This window comes from Vulpes lagopus, chromosome 3 (assembly GCF_018345385.1).
Source record: "Vulpes lagopus strain Blue_001 chromosome 3, ASM1834538v1, whole genome shotgun sequence".
In the NCBI taxonomy this organism is placed as follows: domain Eukaryota; kingdom Metazoa; phylum Chordata; class Mammalia; order Carnivora; family Canidae; genus Vulpes; species Vulpes lagopus.
The window spans coordinates 152,492,802-152,513,135 of record NC_054826.1 but is presented as its reverse complement, the minus strand read 5'-3'; the positions used below and the strand labels follow the sequence as shown (position 1 = coordinate 152,513,135).

Below are 20,334 nucleotides of genomic sequence, written 5' to 3'. Positions count from 1 at the left end.
TACAGGGGCCTGGTGTTCTTAATTCAATATGAGTATTATCCTATGAGTTGCCAAGAATCACAGAACCATTCCTAATATCTCTGGGTTAAAAACCAATTCATAAGGAAGTACTTCATATGAAGGGTCTGATGGTTTATTAGGAAAACAGTAAGAGTAAGAGCCAGTAAGAGTAATGATGTCCTGAACCCAAGAAACACAGGAATGATTATGGTCCTGAGAGAGGTAAACTGGGATCTGGGCCTCTAAGGGAAGAGAGGGCCATGGTTCTAAAGGAAAAGACGGCCAGAGCAGGCTGGCCAGGGCCTGCCCCAAGGAGACTGAGTGGTGAGCCAGGCCATACTCTTGCATGCTCTGCCACAAGTGTCTGGGTTTGTGTTTTGCAGTTCCATGGAGAATGGGAGGCCTCCAGATCCTGCAGACTGGGCAGTGATGGATGTTGTCAACTATTTCCGAACAGCAGGATTTGAGGAGCAAGCTAGTGCTTTTCAGGAGCAGGTAAGTCAGTCTAGAGAAACACATGATGAACACAGTTACCTCTTCCCCCCAGCAGGCAGAGGGAATGAGGAGGAAGAGGACCAGAGAGCAGTGAGGGATCTGTGAGACTCTGCATGTCCTCCACATCACACTCCAATCATACGGGGAAGGGAAGAAAACTAATGGCTCTTTCCTGAGAGAGGGAAACCCACGCCCTGGGACACAGTTACAGCTGCAAGGAGGAGGGCAAAAGCTCATTTACATCTGCATCTTCTGAGAGATAGGACAGCCCTGCCTTCACCACAGACACACTGGAAAGCAAAAACAGAGGAGAAAGGGAAATGAGGAACAGGTCTGACTAGAAACATGCAGCACCACCTGCTACTGGCCCCAGCACCAAACAAGCTAGGAAGCCCCTCCAATTTGGGTTCCAGGTGCTTAGCCAGGTAGGGTGGACAAAGTACAGACTGAGAGTCAAATCCTGGTTCTTCTAACTCTGTGTGACCCTGGGCAAATTACTTTTCTCTCTGAGTCTTGCTTTCACCTCCATAACACGAGGCTATCAATGCCAACTTGATAGGGTGGTGTTGTGAGGATTAAGGGACTTTGTATGTATAGTGCCTGGGCTAGGTCCTGACACAGTGTTGATGCCCCCAAAGTGTTAATTCCCTTTCCTCAGGTCCAGGGTTAGTATTGGAAAGAGAGAGGGAGGAGTAGTGGGGTCCTTCTCCATTGTCTAGGGGATTCCTGACTCCTATTTTTTTAGGCTGGGCCAGCTCTATAGGGTTGGTGCTCAAGGACCTTGACCATGAGGAAGCAAACTGAGGGAGCATGTTGTGATCCACACCAGACCAGCTCTGTAGGAAAACAGAGATCCTATCTCCCTATCCCAAAGGCTGTAATTTTCTAAGCATTAAATTTACTTTTCCAGTATTGTAATATAATTGATAGAATTGTAAATTGAAGAATGTATCTGGCTGCTTCTCCCATATCCGTTTAGCCATCTCTGATTCTCTTAAACTGGGTTTGGCTAGTGGAGATTTTTTAATTAATTAATTAATTAATTAATACATAAATAAATAGAAAGAGAGAGAGAGAGAGAGGGAGAGACATATATATCTCAATCTCTAAACCACCTTCAATATTTTCTTCAAACCTGATCTCTCTTTCTCTCTCCCTCTCTTTATATATATATATATAGTTGTTGCTGTTGTTTCTTTGGAAAATTTATGGAAATAGCAGCTTAAATCACTTCACACCCACCAGAATAGCTGAAATTAGAAAGATTGATAAATTTAAATGTTTGTGAGAATGTGAAACAAACACATTCTTCTATATTATTGGTGGAGGATGTCAGATACTCACACATTTACCCCATGATCCAGAAGTTTCATTCCTGAGTATTTACCCAAGGGAAATGAAAACATATGTCTGCTAAAGATTTGTACAAAATTATTCTTAGTGGCTTTATTCATAATAGTCCAGACTGGAAGCCTAGTGTCCATCCCTGGGAGAATGTGGTATAGTCACACAATGGAATACCACCCAGTAATACAAAGGAACAAACTAGGGGCATCTGGCTAGCTTAGTCAGTTCAGCATCTGCCTTTGGCTCAGGTCATGATCCCAGGGTTGTGAAATCGAGTCCTGTATCAGGCCCCCTGCTTTTCCCTCTGCTACTTCCCCTACTTGTGCTCTCTGTCTCAAATAAATAAATAAAATCTTTAAACACATACACACAGGAACAAACTAGTAATACATAAAGCAGTTTGATGCATCTCAAAATATCACACTGAGTGAGAGAACCCCTTACACAGGAGTTCAGACTGAACACTTTCTGTCTTAATCCATTTGAACTGCTATAACAAATATTCTATAAACTGGGTGGCTTATAAGCAACAAACATTTATTTCTTACAGTTCCAGAGGCTGGGGATTCCAAGATAAAGAAGACTGCAGACTGGGTGTCTGGTCTGGGTGTCTGGTGAGGGCCTGCCTCCTAGACAGCTGTCTCTTTGCTGTGTCTTCACATGGAGGAAGGGGTGAGAGAGCTCTCTGGGGCTCCTTTCGTAAGGGCACTAATCTATATAATCACCTCCTAAGACCTCCTAACACCATTACCAATTACCTCTAATACCCCCTGGAGAATACTTTTCAACATGAATTTTGAGGAGACACTAACATTCAGACCATAGCAGTTTCATTTAGATGAAGGTTGAGAACAGGAAAATGCATCATAGGTAGTGAGAATTAAAACGGTGGTTGCCTCTGGGTAGGTGGGAGTGGAGGATGGCTGGAAAGCAGCATGAAGGAACTTTCTGGGTGATGATAGCATTTTGTGTCTTGGTGAGGATTTGGGCTATATGTATATCCATCAGTAGATGCACTGCGTATGCACTGGTATATACCGATGTTGCAGATTTGTGTGTTACACAGTCTCTACATTTTAACTCAAAAGAACTATAAAAACTATTAAGCAATTGGTAATATGCAAATAAACCTGTTTAGGGGAATATACTGATTTATACAACTTATTTTGAAATATCAAAATATGGGGATCCCTGGGTGGCGCAGCGGTTTAGTGCCTGCCTTTGGCCCAGGGCGCGATCCTGGGGACCCAGGATCGAATCCCACATCGGGTTCCCGGTGCATGGAGTCTGCTTCTCCCTCTGCCTGTGTCTGCCTCTCTCTCTCTCTCTCTCTCTCTCTCTCTCTCTCTGTGACTATAATACATATATAAATAAAAATTAAAAATGAAATATCAAAATATGGCTTGGTAATTGGATAGAGGAATGAGTAGAGGGATAGACATGATAAAGCAACTAAGGAAAATGCTAATTGTGGACTCTACATGGTGGTCATGTGGGTGTTCACTATATGTTCTTACAACTTTATGTTTGAAAATTTTTATAATAAAATCGTGGGGGAAAATAGCTCAGGTTGAAAGGTAAAGGCCTATCAGCTGGAACATATTTTATCTTAGTTTTTAATGGAGTAATACCCATTTGTGTCATAACAGTTGAATAATTCTCTTCTAAAATTAAATTTAAATAATATTGTAAAAGGTTAACAACAACAACAAAAAAAGGGTTTAGCTGAAAGGTCTCTTGGCCAAATTCCCAGCTGCCCAAAAGCATTTTTCAGATTGGGCTTTTACTCAGACTCCTCTGAGGCAGATGTCCCAGATTGAGGGGAGGGGGTGTCGTTTGGGCCTTCCAGATTCTGTGCAGGACCTCAGAATGGAGCTGGCCAGCTCTGAGCTTGGCCCAGAAGCCGGCCCTTTCTCCCAGGGATGACATCACTCTGGCATTAGAATACTGAGAAGCAAAAGGGAACAAACTTTCTAAAAGCATTTCATTCAGAAGTCCTTTAAGTGGGGAAAGGGCATCATGTTGCTACTGTGCTGAGCCCAACTCAGGAGCCTGAGAAGTGAATTCCCAAGGCACTGGAGTTTTGCAAGCATGGTCTAGAAGCTCAAGCTCCTTCATTCTCATAGAAGGATGGTTGGGTGAAAGAGAGTGCGTCTAAATTATTCCCTGGAAGTGATCCAAATCTTCCCCCTGCTATGTAATTCTCCATGTCTTTCCTCTTCTCTTTGAAGTAGGTGGAGGAAGGGCAAGAAGGGGCCCACTAGTCAGGTTCAGCCTGATAAGACAAGTAGTCACTGTGATTTCCATGAGGACTAAGGAGCAGGATCCTTTACCATGTTACCCTGCCTCATGCCTTAGAAAGCTTCATGTTTCACTTTCAGGGATCTTCCTGTTAGTAAACCTCAAGTTCACCCTAGATGGGAAGACTGAGACCACCCCCAGCCTAAACATGTGACCCTTCCAGGCACATATTCCAATTCATGGTAGCTGAGAAACAATAAGAAAGACCTGAAATCTCCTCAGGGAAAGCTTTGGCCTGCCGTTGGACAGAAGCAGGACAGGGCTGGAGGGTACCCCTACCCCACCTTGGAAAAGGGCAGGTCCAAAAAGGATAGTAGAACTGTCAATGTTGTGGGGAGCCTACCGCAGTGGACTGAATGTTTGTGCCCCACCCTCCAAATCCATATGTTGAAACCCTAACTCCCAATATGATGATATTAACATGTGGGCCTTGGGAGATCAGTCAGATTTAGATGAGGTCATAAGTGTGGAGCCCTCGTGATGGGACTAGCACCCTGAAAAGAACTTTCTCTGCCATGTGAGCATGCAGCAAGAAGATAGCCACCTGTCAGCCAGAAAGGGCCTCACCAAGAGCCTGACCACACTGGCACTGTGAACTTGGACTTCCCAGCCTCCAGAACTGTCATCAGAACTTAGAGCTAAGATAGTGACATTGATGCTAGACATGCCCACCCTTAGCTGGGCGGACGTTCAGGAGAATAGCTGTCTTTGTGGTGTGGTCTCACAGTACAATACTGGATAGTCTGTTGCTGTAGCAACCAGACACAGATGTGGCTTTCTAGTAGCATGCCTCCTTGGAAGATGTCAGGCCACTGAGCGAGGTTTGTCCAAAGGGCAGGAATGTTCCGATGTCCCTCTGGTATGAAACATCTGGTTAAGCTGGTGATCTTTGCATAATCTCCTTTTCTCTGCGCAGGCACACTGCCACATGACAGTGATTTCCAGTAAGTTTCCTTCTGGTGTAATGATCTGTATCAAGTTTTCTTCTGGAAAACCTCTTTTGAGCCTACTGTGTGAGCCACAACTATAAGCCAAAAGAACTGTCGAGAGGGAAGGTTTAAGGCCCTGCCCAGCCCCTTGCCCCACCTTCCATGGCCCAGTGTCAATAGTGTGTGTATTTCAAGTTGTTTTACTCTTCTGGCCTGTGATATCCCTCTTCCTTGGCTGGCTGACCTCGTTAGCATGGTGCTCCAGAGGGTTCACTGGCCAGTAAGAGCAGGAGGCAGTTGGAGTTCTTTCTAAAGGAGACAGTAATGACAACTCTGTCAGTACTCTCTTTCCCATGGGGTGGTGGCTGTTTTCTCAAGTGTCTTCTGGCAGATAGATCTCACATGCTGTGGTGCAGAGCACATGATTCCTAGTTTCTTTTCTCCTGATTGACATTGGTCACTGGAGGATCCTGAAGTGTTTGTCTTTCTAGGACTCCGATTTCTATAAAGTGAATGTTGATTTAGACAGACAAAATATTGCTCAAACTATTGTTTTAATAGTAAAATGTTAGCTTAGAATTGGCCTTCATGAAGTATTCTTGCAATGCACAGCACAGAGCACAAAACTACTTGGGATGATATATATATACAGTTGAATTTTGGTGACTAGGTGATAAAAAATTGGCACTTCCCCATAGACATGGGTTGCCTGGTTTTCAAGAGTTAAAGATACTTCAGGGATGTTACATTCCTAAAAGCGTTAGGTTTTTTTTGTTTTGTTTTTAATTTTTTAAAAGATTTTATTTATTCATGAGAGACACAGAAAGAGAAAGAGAGGCAGAGACACAGGCAGAGGGAGAAGTAGGCTCCCCATGGGGAGCCCGGTGTGGGACTCAATCACAGGACCCTCGGGATCACACCCTGAGCTGGAGGCAAACGCTCAACCACTGAGCCACCCAGGTGTCCCAAGAGCATTAGTTTTTTAGAGAACCTTTTGAGGGACACCTGGGTGGCTTAGTGGTTGAGCATCTGCCTTTGGCTCTGGGCTTGATCCTGGGATCCAGGATCTAGTCCCACACCCTCTGCCTTTGTCTCTGCCTCTCTGTCTCTGTCTCTCTCTTTGTGTCTCTCATGAATAAATAATCTTTTTTAAAAAGAGAGAGAGAACCTTGTGATTAACTTCATTCCAAAGCATCTCCAACTTCCTCACAGAACATTTAAGACAAGGCTTATTGTGTCAGCCTCTGAAGGCTAAATGAGCACCATTCTCTGGTGTAAAGCTTCTCTATTGACTATGCTTTTAGTTCCCAGTTAAGGAATGCTGGCAGTCCAGTACAGCACCATCACCCCTCAGGCTGGACCCTCATGCAGGTCACAGACAGCTCTGCCCCTTGGAGTGTAGTCACTTCACTTCCATGTCTTCATCTCTCTGACTCACATACTCAGATTATATATGAAGTAGATAGAAGGCAGTGATCTGCCAATCAGTGTCATATATAGTTCATATTGTTCAGATTCCTCAAACTTACAAGTGAGTAATGTCAGTGATTTTGATTTACAAAACAATATGTATCACTGGGTAATATGCAATTCATGGTGACTAGTTTTACTCTATTATCTCCTTACTTCCCCAAACTACATATAAGCAGTATTTTACTCTGAAATGCCCAACTGGTTGTTTAAGCCATTCATTTGAAATGCAAAGATTGGCATTTTTTTCAGATGACTATTTGCTAACTTTCTGAAGCCACTGACTTCACAAATGTGAGTAAAAGTTCTCACTGCTATAAATTGCCAAATAACACTACTTCCAAATGGAGCAGTAAAGTGGGGAGGCCAATCAGAGCAACTCTGAGCCTAGTGGCCTAAGTCATCACCAGATGGATTTCAACTGTACCAATTCTGGTGGGTATTTCTTTTTTTTTTTTTTAATTATTTATTTATTTGAGAGAGAGAGAGCACAAGCTGGGAGTGGGGAGCAGTGAGAGAGGGAGAAGCAGACTCTCCACTGAGCAGAGAGCCTCATGTGGGGCTCGATCCCAGGACTCTGAGATCAGAACCTGAACCAAAGGCCAATACTTAACCAACTGTACCACCCCGGCATCCCTCTGCTAGATATTTCTAACTAGACTCAGGACAAATCCAGGTTTTTGGAGGCCTAAAGCATTTACAATTTTAAGAGCCCTCTTTGGGGAAAAAATTTCGAAAATATGAATACAAAATTACTAAGGCAAAAGTTAAGCTTCATTAGCTTCATGGTAAATCCAGCTCTGAGTGAGACCAGTTAAAAGCCCACAAACTGGAAATAATTCTTATTACTTTATCAGCATTTTATAATACTAGCTACTGAAAATAGTTAAGGTGCTTTGATATCTGATATTTCTTAATAGCTGAAGATTTCTGAAATGCTTAAAATATTTTATAACGTAATCAGTAAGAGAAGTGGTAACTCAAACTCTGCTAATATGTCCTTCCAGTTTATAAATATTTAGGAAATAGTTAAAAAGCAAATGGATGATGCTAACAATAAGAAAATAGCTAAGAAAATTGGCTGATAGTGAAAGGACCTTTTGAGTTTTTTATTGAAATAGAGCAGATTTCTATAAACAAATACACAAATCTCAGATGGTTGTTTAAGTCATTTATTTGAAATGAGACCAGTTATAAGACATTATCGCTTAGCCAGGTAACATACATGGTGCTTCTGTGACATATTCACTCATTCAGGTGTTTCAGTAATTGTTGTAGCTTTTTCTAACACTCATTAAAATGAATACAAAACTGTTGAAGTAAATAATGCTCATTATTACAAGTATTGTTTTACTTTAACAAAACTACCAGAAACCATTATACGTATGGGAACCATTTGAAGGAAGCACAGAATTCCTGGCAGGGGAAGCTCAAATACAAAGGCATGAAGACATGAGAAAACTTGGTTTATCTTGAGAATTCCAAGTGCCTTGGAGTAAGAGGTGTGAACCAGGGAACGTCAAGGGATAAGCCTGAAGGATAAACAGGGGTCCAGAGTACAGATAGTTTCATTTGCCTGGCCAAAAAGAGACTTCACCTGAAAGGCCCTAGGAAACCACAGAATGATATTAAGTGGGCAGTGAGTGTCAGGATGAGATTTGTGTTTTTGAAAGATCAGTCTTGTGGCAATGTGGAGAGTAGATTGGAGGACAGGGAGATAGAAGATGGGAAAGTTGCTACAACAATTCTACTGAGGAAAGGAAAAGATGGGTAAGAAAATCTGGGGAAGATGGCCAGAAGAATTCAGTGAATCATCGTCAATGGAGGTTGAAGATTTGTCTCATCCCTGTTCTCCACCATAACCCAAAACCAATCTCACCGCCCACAGGTGGGGAAGGGAGGGACCTGGGTGACTGCCAAATTTTTAGATTGGGTGGTGTGAAGTAGTGCCATTCACCAGGATGTTTGTGGGAGGTGAGTTGTAAAAGGGATATAATGGCACAGTTTGGGGCACATGGCATTTGAAGACCTGTGGCACATCCAGGTGTATATATCTAGCAGACAGTTCTGGGGGGAGAGTGAGACTTCAAGGCAGAGATATGAGGTTGTCAGCAGTCATAGGAGGAGTAAGAATGAGAGAGGCATTTAGAAAGGCCTAAAAAAAGGCCAAGGTCAGCACCCTGGGGAATGTCAAGGTTTTAATTGTTGGAAGAAGAAAAGCAACTAGCAAAAGCAACTGAGAAAGAATACTCAGGGAGGTGGGGAGAGAACCAGTAAAGAGAGATTGTACAGAAACCAATGAAGGAGCGAGTTGCAAGAGAAATGAAATGGTTAAAAAGGTCAATTACCTCAAAAAGATGAAGCCCCAGTGGGGTCTGAGTGATGGTAGAGTTTCAGTGGAGTTGGGAAGGGGGAGGGTGGATGACTGGAAAGTGGAGGACTGTTTGGTCCAAGTTGAGGAATGAGTGGGAGGCAGACAAGTGGGAGGCAGACAAGCTGGAGGGTCATGTAGGCATGAGGGTTCTTTTCTAAGAGAGGAGACACTCAAACTTATTTACATGCAGGAAAGTAGCCAAAAGAATTAGACAGGTTAAAATGGAATGAAATTGAGGACAGTTAAATAAAGCAAAACCCCCTGAGGATAAGGAAAAGAATGAGATCAGAGAGTATGGAAGGGCGAGGATATGGAGAAATTGGAAACCTCATGCATTGCTGGTTGGGAATATAAAATGGTGCAGCTGCTGTAGGAAAGTTTAGTTGTTCTTCAAAAAGGTAAGCATAGAATGACCATATGGCTCAACACTTCCCAACAAAGCTTTGAAAAGAGGGACTCAGATAATTGTACACAAATGTTCATCACAGCATTATTCACAATTACCAAAAGGTGGAAACAACGCAAGCATCTATGAACAGATGAATGGATAAACAAAATGTGGTATATACATACGGTGGACTATTACTCACCCAGAAAAAGGAATGAAGTTCTCACATGCGCTACAATATGGATGAACCTTGAAGACACTACATTAAGTGAAGTAAACCACTTAAATATTGTATGATTCCATTTTTATGAAATATCTAAAATAAGCAACTTCATAGAAACACAAAATAGATTAGAGATTATCAAGGGTTAGGGGAGGGGGAGGTTACTGCTTAATAGAGTTTCTGTTTGGGGTGATAGAAAAGCAGAAAAAATAGATGGTGGTAATTATTTCACAACATTGTGAATACAATTAATGCCACTAACTTGTATACTTAAAAATAGTTTGTTAAAATGGCCTGTTTTATGTTACATATATTTTAACCATAATAAAATGAAATGCTGGCCATAATGTATATGATGCAGTTAATTCAGTTGAGTCAGTAAAATATTCAACTCTTTTTTTGTTTTGTTTTAAAAAGAATATGAAGGGATTAATTCTGAGCAAGACAGGGATATCTTCCTCTATCCTTCTGGTGCTCTGGGGGCATAGGTGAGGATGTAGCTAAAATTTCCCTTGTCCCCAGGGACATTAAAGGGAATTCCTGACAGTTTCTATTCCCTTTGCCAAACAAGAGGCAAGCTCCTGCACTTGGAGCAGACAGGATGGGGAGAGGTTTAATAAGGAACTAGAGGAGAACGTGAAGGCTAAGAGTGGCCACCAAGGGGGATGGGAGAGGCAGCTGGCCAAGGATATGCAGAAGAACTGCTGAGGAATTTTACTGACCCGGCTGAGACTGGCACACGGCTGCTGTGTGGTGTTTCGTCTTCACAGCTTGCTTTTCTTCCGCAGATGCACCAGGCATAGGAGTCAGGAAAGCTGGATTGCTATACTGCTCCTGGATGGGGTGTTTGTGGCATGGGCACAGTGGATGACTAATGGCCTAAGAGAGCAATTTGAGAGGGCATATAAAAGAACGGTTCCCAGGGCCAACCAAGGGGTACAGACTGATACAAAAGAGGAGTATGAAGGAGGCTCCTAACCCTGGAGAAAGTGGAATTGAAATGTGAAAGTGGGTGTAATGAGAGTGAGAAGTGAGAGATAAGATTGGATGTTGGACTTTAAGTGTTGCAAGGGGTAGGACTCTTCTGGTTGATGACATTATTGAAGGTTCTAGAAATGAAAGTAAAGTTGTGGAAATGGCACATTAGAGTAGACCAATTGCTGTCACAAGTAGATGAAAAGGTGTATAATGGCTTAGTTATAGTAGAGTTTGTTTCTTATTCATGTAAACAGCCCATGGTAGTCTTGAGAGTGTTTTTCTTACTATAATTCAAGAATCCAGGTTGATGGAGGCTCGGTCATCTTCAGTCAAAACAAGATATCCAGACATTAACATTCAGTTGGCATAACGAGTAAAGTAATTCTGAGCAAGACAAGGATATCTTCCTCTATCCTTCTGGTGCTCTGGGCACATAGGTGAGGATGTAGCTAGAAGGAGCACATGTAGGTGGTTTTATGGGCTGGGTGCAAGACAGGGACATCTTCCTCTATCCTTCTGGTGCTCTGGGCACATAGGTGAGGATGTGCAAGGAGGAGCACATGTAGGTGGTTTTATGGGCTGGGTGCACACAGAAAGAGGTGCACCTCATCTCCTCATGTGTCCTTGGGCAGAACATGGTCACATGGCCACACCAAATTGCAAGGAAGTCTGAGAAATGTGTAGTTGTGTGTCCCAGAAAAAAAGAGCAACCAGCAGCCCTTGCTACATTTGGGCCTCAAAGTCTTCAGTGCTTTTTTTAAAGCATTGCTGTTGTGATGCTGCTACTTAGTTTTGTTCTTAAGTCCAGAGTAAAGTTTCAAAAAGGCTCACTTTATAAAGATAGCTGAAGTGAAAAATCCTTATCTGACCATACATGGGAAGTCTTTACTTCTAATTCTGTTTCTTGTATCTATTCTAGTGGGGTTTTTTTTAATCTAGGCAGACATCTCTGTAACCCAGTTTCCTCATTTGATGAAGTGAGTTTCATTCTTTTTCCTTCATCAGAAATGTGTACGAGATGTTTTTGTAATAGAACCCCTTTATCACCGACTTTGCACCAGCAGCAAATATTAAATAACACAGAGATACCCATTAAGTCACTGAAGGCATTAGCCCTCACAATGAGCCAAAATGGATTTTGTGTCGGATTTAAGGGCAAGACCCATTTTGCTTCTGTTACTTTAACAAATGAGGTAAAGACTTCTTTTTAGGCCATGTAGATTTTTTTTTTTTCTGTAAACATCTCAGTGTTGGATTTTTAAACTAGGTGACATCTTCCTAATATGGGTATTGTCTACCTCAAATTTTCCACCAATAGGAATGCAAGGCAAGCAGAGCATCAGCTGAGAGTCATTGGCTGATAATGGTGAGCTCATAGTCACTCCCCCCACATTGAGCTGTGGGGAGGTGGGGGTAGGGAGATTGTAGAGGACACCAAAGAAGAATTTCTCCCTCAGAAGAGAGTTTGTCCCAACAACCATGTGATAAGATTTAAAGGGTCTCGATGTAGACTGGAGTAGTTCTCCATCTTCCTTTCCTGGAAGTTCTTCTGAAAATACACTCTGAGTCTTAGTAAGGGAAGGTCCTTTAAAGAAACATGGTGAATTACTACAAAGTACTAGGAGTGCCTCAAAATGCCTCCCCCTCTGATATCAAGAAGGCTTACCATCAGTTAGCTCTTCGGGTACATCCAGACAAGAACCCAAAAAACAGGGAGGCAGCTGAGGAGAAATTCAAACAAGTAGCAGAAGCCTACAAGGTGTTGTCTGATGCTGAGAAACGTAACAACTATGACAAGTCCAGAGGGAACCGCATCAAAACAGAAAATACAGGCGACTGCAGAGACGAAAAGTGCTTCAAAGAGGAACCACGGTTTGAGAGGCCACACTGCGGCTTTCAAGATGTCTTTGAAGACAAAGACCTCTTCTCAGGCAGTTATTTTCCCACTGGTCATGTGGGTAAGGCCAGGAGATTTCACTTCTCCTTCTTTGATGTGATCCCCTTATTGGACACAGGATTTTCCACGTTTGTTTCCCCAGGCTCCAGACCAAGTCCCCCTTCCTCTGGGACATTTGTTCCCTTTGTAAGCCGTGGAATGGGAAACTTCAGACTGGTCACCACTTGTAGCCAGATAGTGAATGGCAAGAGAGTTGTGACAAAGAAAGTTCTAGAAAATGTGACAGGGAAGACTGGACTGGAAAAAGACAGCCTATTTTGTCAGATGCCTCCAGGTCATTGGTAAGGAGTCTGTGCTTCGTTCTTTCACGGGGAGACTTTCCCATAAGGCTGGTGAGTCTGGTGCTCATCAAAGACAGGATTGGAATTGGAGTACGTATTGAACTAGAATGGACAGAAGTCAGCTTAGTGCAAACCTCTCATTTCACAGGGGAAAGAAATAATGAGGCAGATGATACACAAGAAACTAGGAAGCAGCAGAGTTTGGTTCCAGCCCATCTTCTGGTGTTAACTGAGCCCTCTTTCCTCTGCAGTATATCTGGGACAACAGAGGCCACCACAAATACACAACTATGGCCTCCTGGGTTAGCCGCAGGGCCCTACCATCAGAAAGCCATCGACTTCTCCTTGACTTTCCCTGTCCTTCCTTGCTGTTAACCAGTTTCCTCTTTCTTGACAGCCACTCTTTTACTCTTCCTAGTCTGTCTCTCTCTTCTCTTCCCACCTCATCTTTCTTCCCATACATTTCCAACAGACCGTATCACAATTAGGCTCAATTGTAAGCGCTACCAAGGTGTAGCTTGGCTCACAGAGAGAAAGAGCGAAAAGTAAATGGGTGAAGATTCTTTTATATACTTTTTTTTAACAGCTGGCATTTATTGAGTACTTGGTAGATATCAGGCATTCTACTTCACGTGTGTTATTGCAATAATCCTTTCAAGCAGTGAAGCACAGTAGCTACTTTTCCTCCATCGTATAGACAAGGAAATGAGGCTTAGAGAGTTTAAATAACTTGCCCAGGCCCCACCTGATAAACAATAAAATAATGTCTTACTCCAAAATACATGCCAGTCTACTAAGCTAATAATACATGTAAGGATCCCACTCATTTATTTTTACATCTAGGGTCTTGCCCTCATTGGAAATTTACACCTCTCATCTCTAAACCATCCATGCATGAGTACTTGCTGGAACTTATTAAGTATGCAAAGATTTTTTGCATAAATATTATTGTCCAGTGGGTACTTGGTTACTCTTCCATGAAGACAGAGCAAAGTACAGTTTCGCCGAAACTGACAAATGAGTATCCCTTACCATGGGTATGTAAACACGATCTCAAGATGTGAATTATCTTTTCCTTTTGGCTTTAATCATAATGTACATGCAAAATCATGGGATTTTTTTAAATGTTTGTTTATTTAAATGGATCTGGTCACACTCCAACCCCTTCATTTATACGAATAAATAGACCAGGGTACAGAGGACTGGTTGTTTGTGGAAAATTACTGATGATGGAGTCTGCATCAGACACTCTGTCTTCTAGTTTCCAATCTCATGCTCATTCTAGTATACCATGCTGACTGGCAAAATTTGGATTTCATTTGCATCTCAATCTTTTATAGAAGTTATGTAACAAATGATTTGCTTCCTTAATCAAGGAACTTTTCTGTGTTTGCAATTTTTATGAGACAAATTTTTTATGTAGTCTTTGAGCTTTTTTTAACCTCACCAAATTTTCTGAACTTGAACAGGAATAGGCCTGCATGCCTTTGGCAAAGGGTAGCATTTGGGCAGGGAGCACACTTCCAGAAATGAAGCAGTAGATGGATTTGGAATTGGAACACATCCTGTTCTTGCCATTTTGTAGTCATTGAGAACCTTCTATCTGTCAGGCACTGTGCTAGGTGCCTCACAGGAATGGATCATTTCTAATCTCTAGAATCCTTCAGGGGCTTATTTCCATTTTGCAAGTGGGAAGTGAGGCTCAGGAAAGTCAAGTCCTTTCCACAAGGTTACATGATAAGCTGTGGAGAACTGGGGTCAGCCTGCTGTTTGCTTGACCCTGGAAGCTCACATTTCAATCATTCATGTTCCACTGCCATTCATCTGAGCTACTATAGTCATGACCGAAGAGGAAAGTTTCGTTCTGTATTTGAGTTCTATTCATTTCAAATTTTTAAAATGAGGATTCCCAGATGGAGCTTTCTTCTACCAACCCTAGTGTGAGGTGAACTGCAGTGTGGCTACTGAACAAAGGGAAAATCAAATTGGAACATGAAACTTGATTTTCCATTTTGTCTTAAATAAAATCCAAATTTCAGCATTTTTCACAGACATACTTGGCTTTTGACAGAAATGCTGAGTTGTAGAAGGACTTTTTTGCCAGCGAAGATTAAAAAAAAAACCAAAACTCACTTTCAGTTCGTCAGGGAAGTTTTCTTGTTGTGTAGAAATGAAAGCAGTGTCATCTCTTCCTGATGCCTATTTAAAATATGTAGGAAGTTAAGTATGAGCAAGCCACAACAAAGGGAAGCTGGAAAGCAGGAAGGACTTTGCTGTTGTCTAAAGTGTTCCAAGTGAGTCTGTCTTCATCGCAGTCAAACTGAGATAGATGGTGAGTTTTGAAGGGACCTATGATTCAGATTCCTGTGACCTCATAGTGCCTTCAGAACTGCTACCGTGGTCTCCGCATGTTAAAAGCTCCTCTGCCAACTTGCATCTTTAGCAGGTTTCACTGATGGGCGTCTTTGGGCTTACTAGCTGCCTAAGGAGAAGAAAATCTTTTTTCATGGAAAATCAAATCCCATATCCTTAAATAATTTTCCACTCTTGCCCTGTCAACTAACTGCTTTTTTGTGCACCATGTTTTTCAATAGTCGTCTCTCACAAATTAATGAGACCTTTTTTTCCTAGTAGTCAGCAAACTAAAGGTTTTCAGAGTTCAAAAACACCATAGAGCAGTTAGAAGTAATTCCTTGTCCTTCTACTCTGATTCATGGTAGGTGGTTGACAAATGATATGAGGACATGGGCCTGTTGCGGAATAATGACAAGTGACTGTATAACTCACAGCACAGAGAGGATTTGCGAAAGTAGTATCTCATGGGATCCTGTCAAAAACCCCAAATCCCCTCAACTGAGGAGATAGAGAAAGAAGGGATTTACCTAAGGTCACAAAGCCCACTAGCCCAGTGCTGTTTCTCCACACAGTGAATCCTATGAAGCACATTTTCTTCATAGCCTGGCAAAACATAAGGGAGTTTGGAGAGATGGCCTTCTTGGGGTCGGTATAGGAGGGAGTCAAAGTTTTGTGTAGTTGCAGTTATACAGCATGTCCCCTTGTCTGTCCATCACTTGGGGAGGTAGGTACAGGCATAAGACATGTCGAGGCTTACTGAACATGCACAGCTGGTCCATCTCTTAAGCCCCGAACTCCCTCAGAGCCAGCTCACTTGTCCCCACAATAAAAAAAAATAATAATAACAGGGATCCCTGGGTGGCGCAACGGTTTGGCGCCTGCCTTTGGCCCAGGGCGCGATCCTGGAGACCCGGGATCGAATCCCACATCAGGCTCCCAGTGCATGGAGCCTGCTTCTTCCTCAGCCTGTGTCTCTGCCTCTCTCTCTCTCTCTCTCTCTGTGACTATCATAAATAAAAAATAAATAAATAAATAAATAAATAATAATAATAATAACAAAAATAAGGTGGTGTATTCAGCATCCTTCTCAGTGATTCCTTTCCAAAAGTTCCAAACCACTTTCTGTATTTGGGATCTACATCTCTTTCATGGAAAGCCTGTTTATATTTCACCCCCAAAGCTTTGTGGTCTCCAGGGCACTCTGGTTGGGTACCTGACGGGTGTGGGAAGTGGACTCTGAGAGAGCAGGGGCAGTGCCCTGCCCTCACTAACCTTATTTGGAATCTTGAGGATCCACTGAGAGGAAGTATGATAGGGCCCTCAACACGAGAGGTTGATTTTCGAGTTGAGGCAGGATGGTTCCTCTTTTAAAGGACAGGAAAGAAGTTCACAGAGAATGAATCATTTTTCCACTGCCCATTGTTGTGATTGACAAGATTCCAGAAAACCTAGGACACTCTGACCCCTATTGGTTCATCTATACCACACATACTTACTTCCAAGCGTCAAGAGAAACAGAAGGGCATTATGGAAAGAACATCAGCTTTGGATGTAGGTAGATGAGTTCAGATCCTCCTTGTCCTTGCCTAACTTTTTGATCTTAGGCATATTAACTTCTTGCCTTGTTCCTTGGTTTGCCTGTAAAATTAAGATGATAATCCCTATCTGTCCTAATTTATAGAGTTGTCTTAGGAATTAGGTACACAGAAATTTTGCATAAACATCAATACATTTTATAAGTGGAAAGTGTCATTTCTTTTAGAAGCAATATCTCTGATCCTTACAGGTATATGTGCCAAACTTGCCGTCATTTTTTTAAGATGCAGCTTTAGGGATGTGATCTTGAAAATGAGATCAGCAATGGATTGTATTTAATCCCAAAATAAAAGTGGAAGATGGAACATAAAAATAGAGGAGTCCATTTTTTCTATTTGGACCAAGTCAAAAAGTAATGTTTTTATCTTGGGGACAATCAATATGTCTTTTTTCCTTTGAACTTCTTTTGTTCTTCATTATCCTTGAGCTTTTGGACTTAATGTTGGTTTTACCCTTTGCTTCCATTATAGGAAATTGATGGAAAATCCCTACTATTGATGACAAGAAATGACGTGTTGACAGGACTTCAGTTAAAACTGGGGCCTGCTCTAAAAATCTACGAATATCACGTAAAACCTCTGCAGACAAAGCATCTAAAGAACAACTCTTCATAGTACAGTCAAATTGGGGTCTTAGACCTCAAGAAATACATTATGACATAATTTAGTTTCATGTGATGAAACTTTGTAAACAATACATACATGTGTATATGTAAAGAATTTCAGTCAAATGAAACGTTATCCTATGGGATAGACTAGGCAATCCATCGGCTGACCTGAACTCAGCCAGGAGGAGCAAGGATGATTTGTGGACAGCATGGTTTTCCTGGTGGAGCGTGTCAAACAGAGTGATCTTTGACATGGTTGGACACCCCTCCCCACCAAAGGGATTTTCTTCAGGTTGCTTTCCCAAAATCCTTGAAAAAGGGTTGAATGGAATGGTCCTCTGGTTACAGATGTAGTGAGATTAAGGACAAGAAAACTTGGGGAAGGGGAGAAAAGAGATTGCTGTCTCCCTTGAATCCCTCTGCTCCTTAGAGTTTGTGTTATTTGGATGGAATTGCCGACACCCTCTTTTATAGAGGGTCTTCCACTTGACCTTATTAAGGTTTCACTGGGATATACTGCGATGTTTGAGATGAACGTGTGTCATGGCCCCTACAGGAGCAGAACCTCTGAAAAGAGAATCTCTGTTGTGTCTTGGGAACCTCCATCCACATTCAGCTTCTTTCACAGGGGGTAATAGTATTTTCTGCATAGATTTACTTTCAAATTGGCTTTTTGTTTGTGAAGAAGAAAGCATTTTTTCACTTTATGGTTTGTATTTATACTGATTTGTTTCTGAAGGAATTTGCCAAGAGTTATAGATCAAGAAGCCTTGTTACTAGCACAGAATATTTTTATATATTCCTTCATGATGGTGTAGTATTTTTTTAATTGCTCTGATGCTTTCTTTGATTCCTGGTTTGAGTACTTGTTTTTAAGAACTTGAAAAAAGTGAGCTCGCTACATCTCTGTTCAAAGAGACATTTGTTCAAATCTCTGTGTGTCGATGCCTTGTTGAATTGGTGCTTTGTGGTCGCAATAAAGCATTGCTTCAGTTTATTCCCGGTGTATGTTTGATCTTTTCTGTTTGGTTGCCTCTTCAGTTGGGATTAAGGATTGAGGTCATTCCTCAAAACCTTGGAAAGAAAGTTAAGCCTGAAAAAGAAAAAAAGCAACTTTAGATATATAAAACATTTTGATCTATTTGTGGGTTTATCTTCTCTATAAACTGCGTTGTCCAAGTAGGCTTTGTTCCTTCTCTTGTCCCCATCCAAAAACCAATTTTAGGTGTCATTTTAGCCAAAGAATTTTTCTTCTTTTTCTCTTTTCTTTTCCGTAGGCCAGTGGGGGTCATGATTTTCTGGAAATTGTGATGAAAGCTATGTACTTTTCCTCCAGGCAAAAGCTCATATTCCCACATACAAAACTTTGCAGGGTTGATGGACTCCCCAAAGTTCTTCTGTCTTCCCCTTCCTCAGGTTAAGAGCCACTATTTTAGAGAGTGTTATAATTCAGTCTCCTGTGAAGATAATTTCTCTAAAGAACAGAAAATCTCAAGAGAGTGGGAAAAAAATAACATAGAAAGTGGTGTGATGAGTGGGGTTAAAAAATGCATTTCAAATTAATTCAATCATGGAGTGACTGAAATTTAATGCTTTGTTTTGCATGAAAAGTGGGAGAAGGGGTTGCAAAAGATGCCCTCCATCCCCACGTTCTTGCAGTCTGTAGAACATGCTAAACTAAAAGAATACAGTTAAGTACCGTGGGGCGTGGCGGTGATAAAAAGTGAGAGGTGCACCTGCTGGAGACGTGGGTGGGAAAGAAGGGCCACAGATACAATAGAAGGAAGATGGGATGAAGAACTGAATTTTCCCCCTCTGAAAGACTTTCAAAGACTTTCACTATATCACTATTTCAAGTGAAATAGTGATGACGTTTGAACTCTCTCTTCCTCAAAGGGATAGCAGGAGAACGTCCCAGCCTGGCTTCAGCGCATCCACCCGACACTTTGTGGGCGAGTCTAGGAAAGATTTGGCTGTGAGTAATATAAAACTGCCTCCCTGCCTTCACCCCCTAAACAAGACATTTGTCTTCATGTAAATGTCCAGGGGGACCAGAGACGGCATGGCCCTCCTTGATGTTAGGGATTCTTCCCTTTTTGCTCCATCGTGCATGCTATTTATTCCCAGAATCCTTTCATGGCCCAAGCTAGCTGCTTCAGCTCTCCCGCCCCACGCCCCACCACTTCTAACCAGCAGGAAGAAGAAAAGGGAAAAGGAACATACCTCCTCCCTTTAGGGACACTTTCGAGAAATTGTACATATTACTTCCTCTTATATCTTGCTGTCCAGAATTCAGTCACATTGCCATACCGAAGCTGCTAAGGGAGGCTTGAAATATACTTTTCCTTACAGCCCATGGGCCCAGCTAAAATTCAAAAGTCCCATTCTTCTACAAATAAGGGAGATCAGATATTAGAGGACAATGTCCTGTCACCACCATCAGCTGGCCATTGAATACTTGGAGAAATGTCACTGAAAGTATATCTTCAGTCATATTTTCCTCTAGATCTGAACTTGGGCTTATACTCCTATCTCTGGATGCACCTTTCACAACTATGGGAAGCCTTGCTCACCAACCCCAAACTGACTCAACTAAGCCTTAGAACTGGGCTGCTCCATAAGTGCTTGTCAGGGGGGAAAAAATGCAAAGGAAAGAAAAATATCTCAATTGAAAAGCAAACTGAAAAGAATCAGTTTCTTCACCCTCGGTTGACAGCTTTCAGGCAAAATTAGCAAATTAAAGATAATCTGCCTTTCTTTACACCCAGAATAATACTTTGGCAATAACAGAGGGTGCTTTCTCCCCACCCCACCCCCAATTCTGGGGAAAGAGTGTTAATCAAAACAAGGCCATTGGGAGAGGCTGGAAGTACTTGAAATTCAGCAGGTAGGCAGTCTTTATCTCCAAACAGACGTAAAGCCAGAAACATCCGATTCTTTTCCGATCACACCAGATTTCTATTAATGTGATCTGGGTCTGCAACCAGTAGCAAGTACACACACACGTGGGGATGCACTTCATGAGTGTAAGTG

The 20,334-nt window shown here is 42.0% G+C and overlaps 1 protein-coding gene across 7 annotated transcripts in view; it reads left to right on the top strand.

Moving 5' to 3' along the window:
* Window positions 1–18,290, top strand: part of SAMD13 (sterile alpha motif domain containing 13) — a 44,868-nt gene extending 26,578 nt beyond the window's left edge. For all 7 annotated transcript variants that reach the window (XM_041749839.1, XM_041749832.1, XM_041749837.1 and 4 more), the window contains 2 exons: window positions 384–495; window positions 17,165–18,290. In XM_041749839.1, coding sequence (XP_041605773.1) covers window positions 384–495; window positions 17,165–17,308 — 256 coding nt within the window. In that variant the 3' untranslated portion in view covers window positions 17,309–18,290. The remainder of the gene's footprint in view (window positions 1–383; window positions 496–17,164) is intronic.
* Window positions 18,291–20,334: the final 2,044 nt, after the last annotated feature.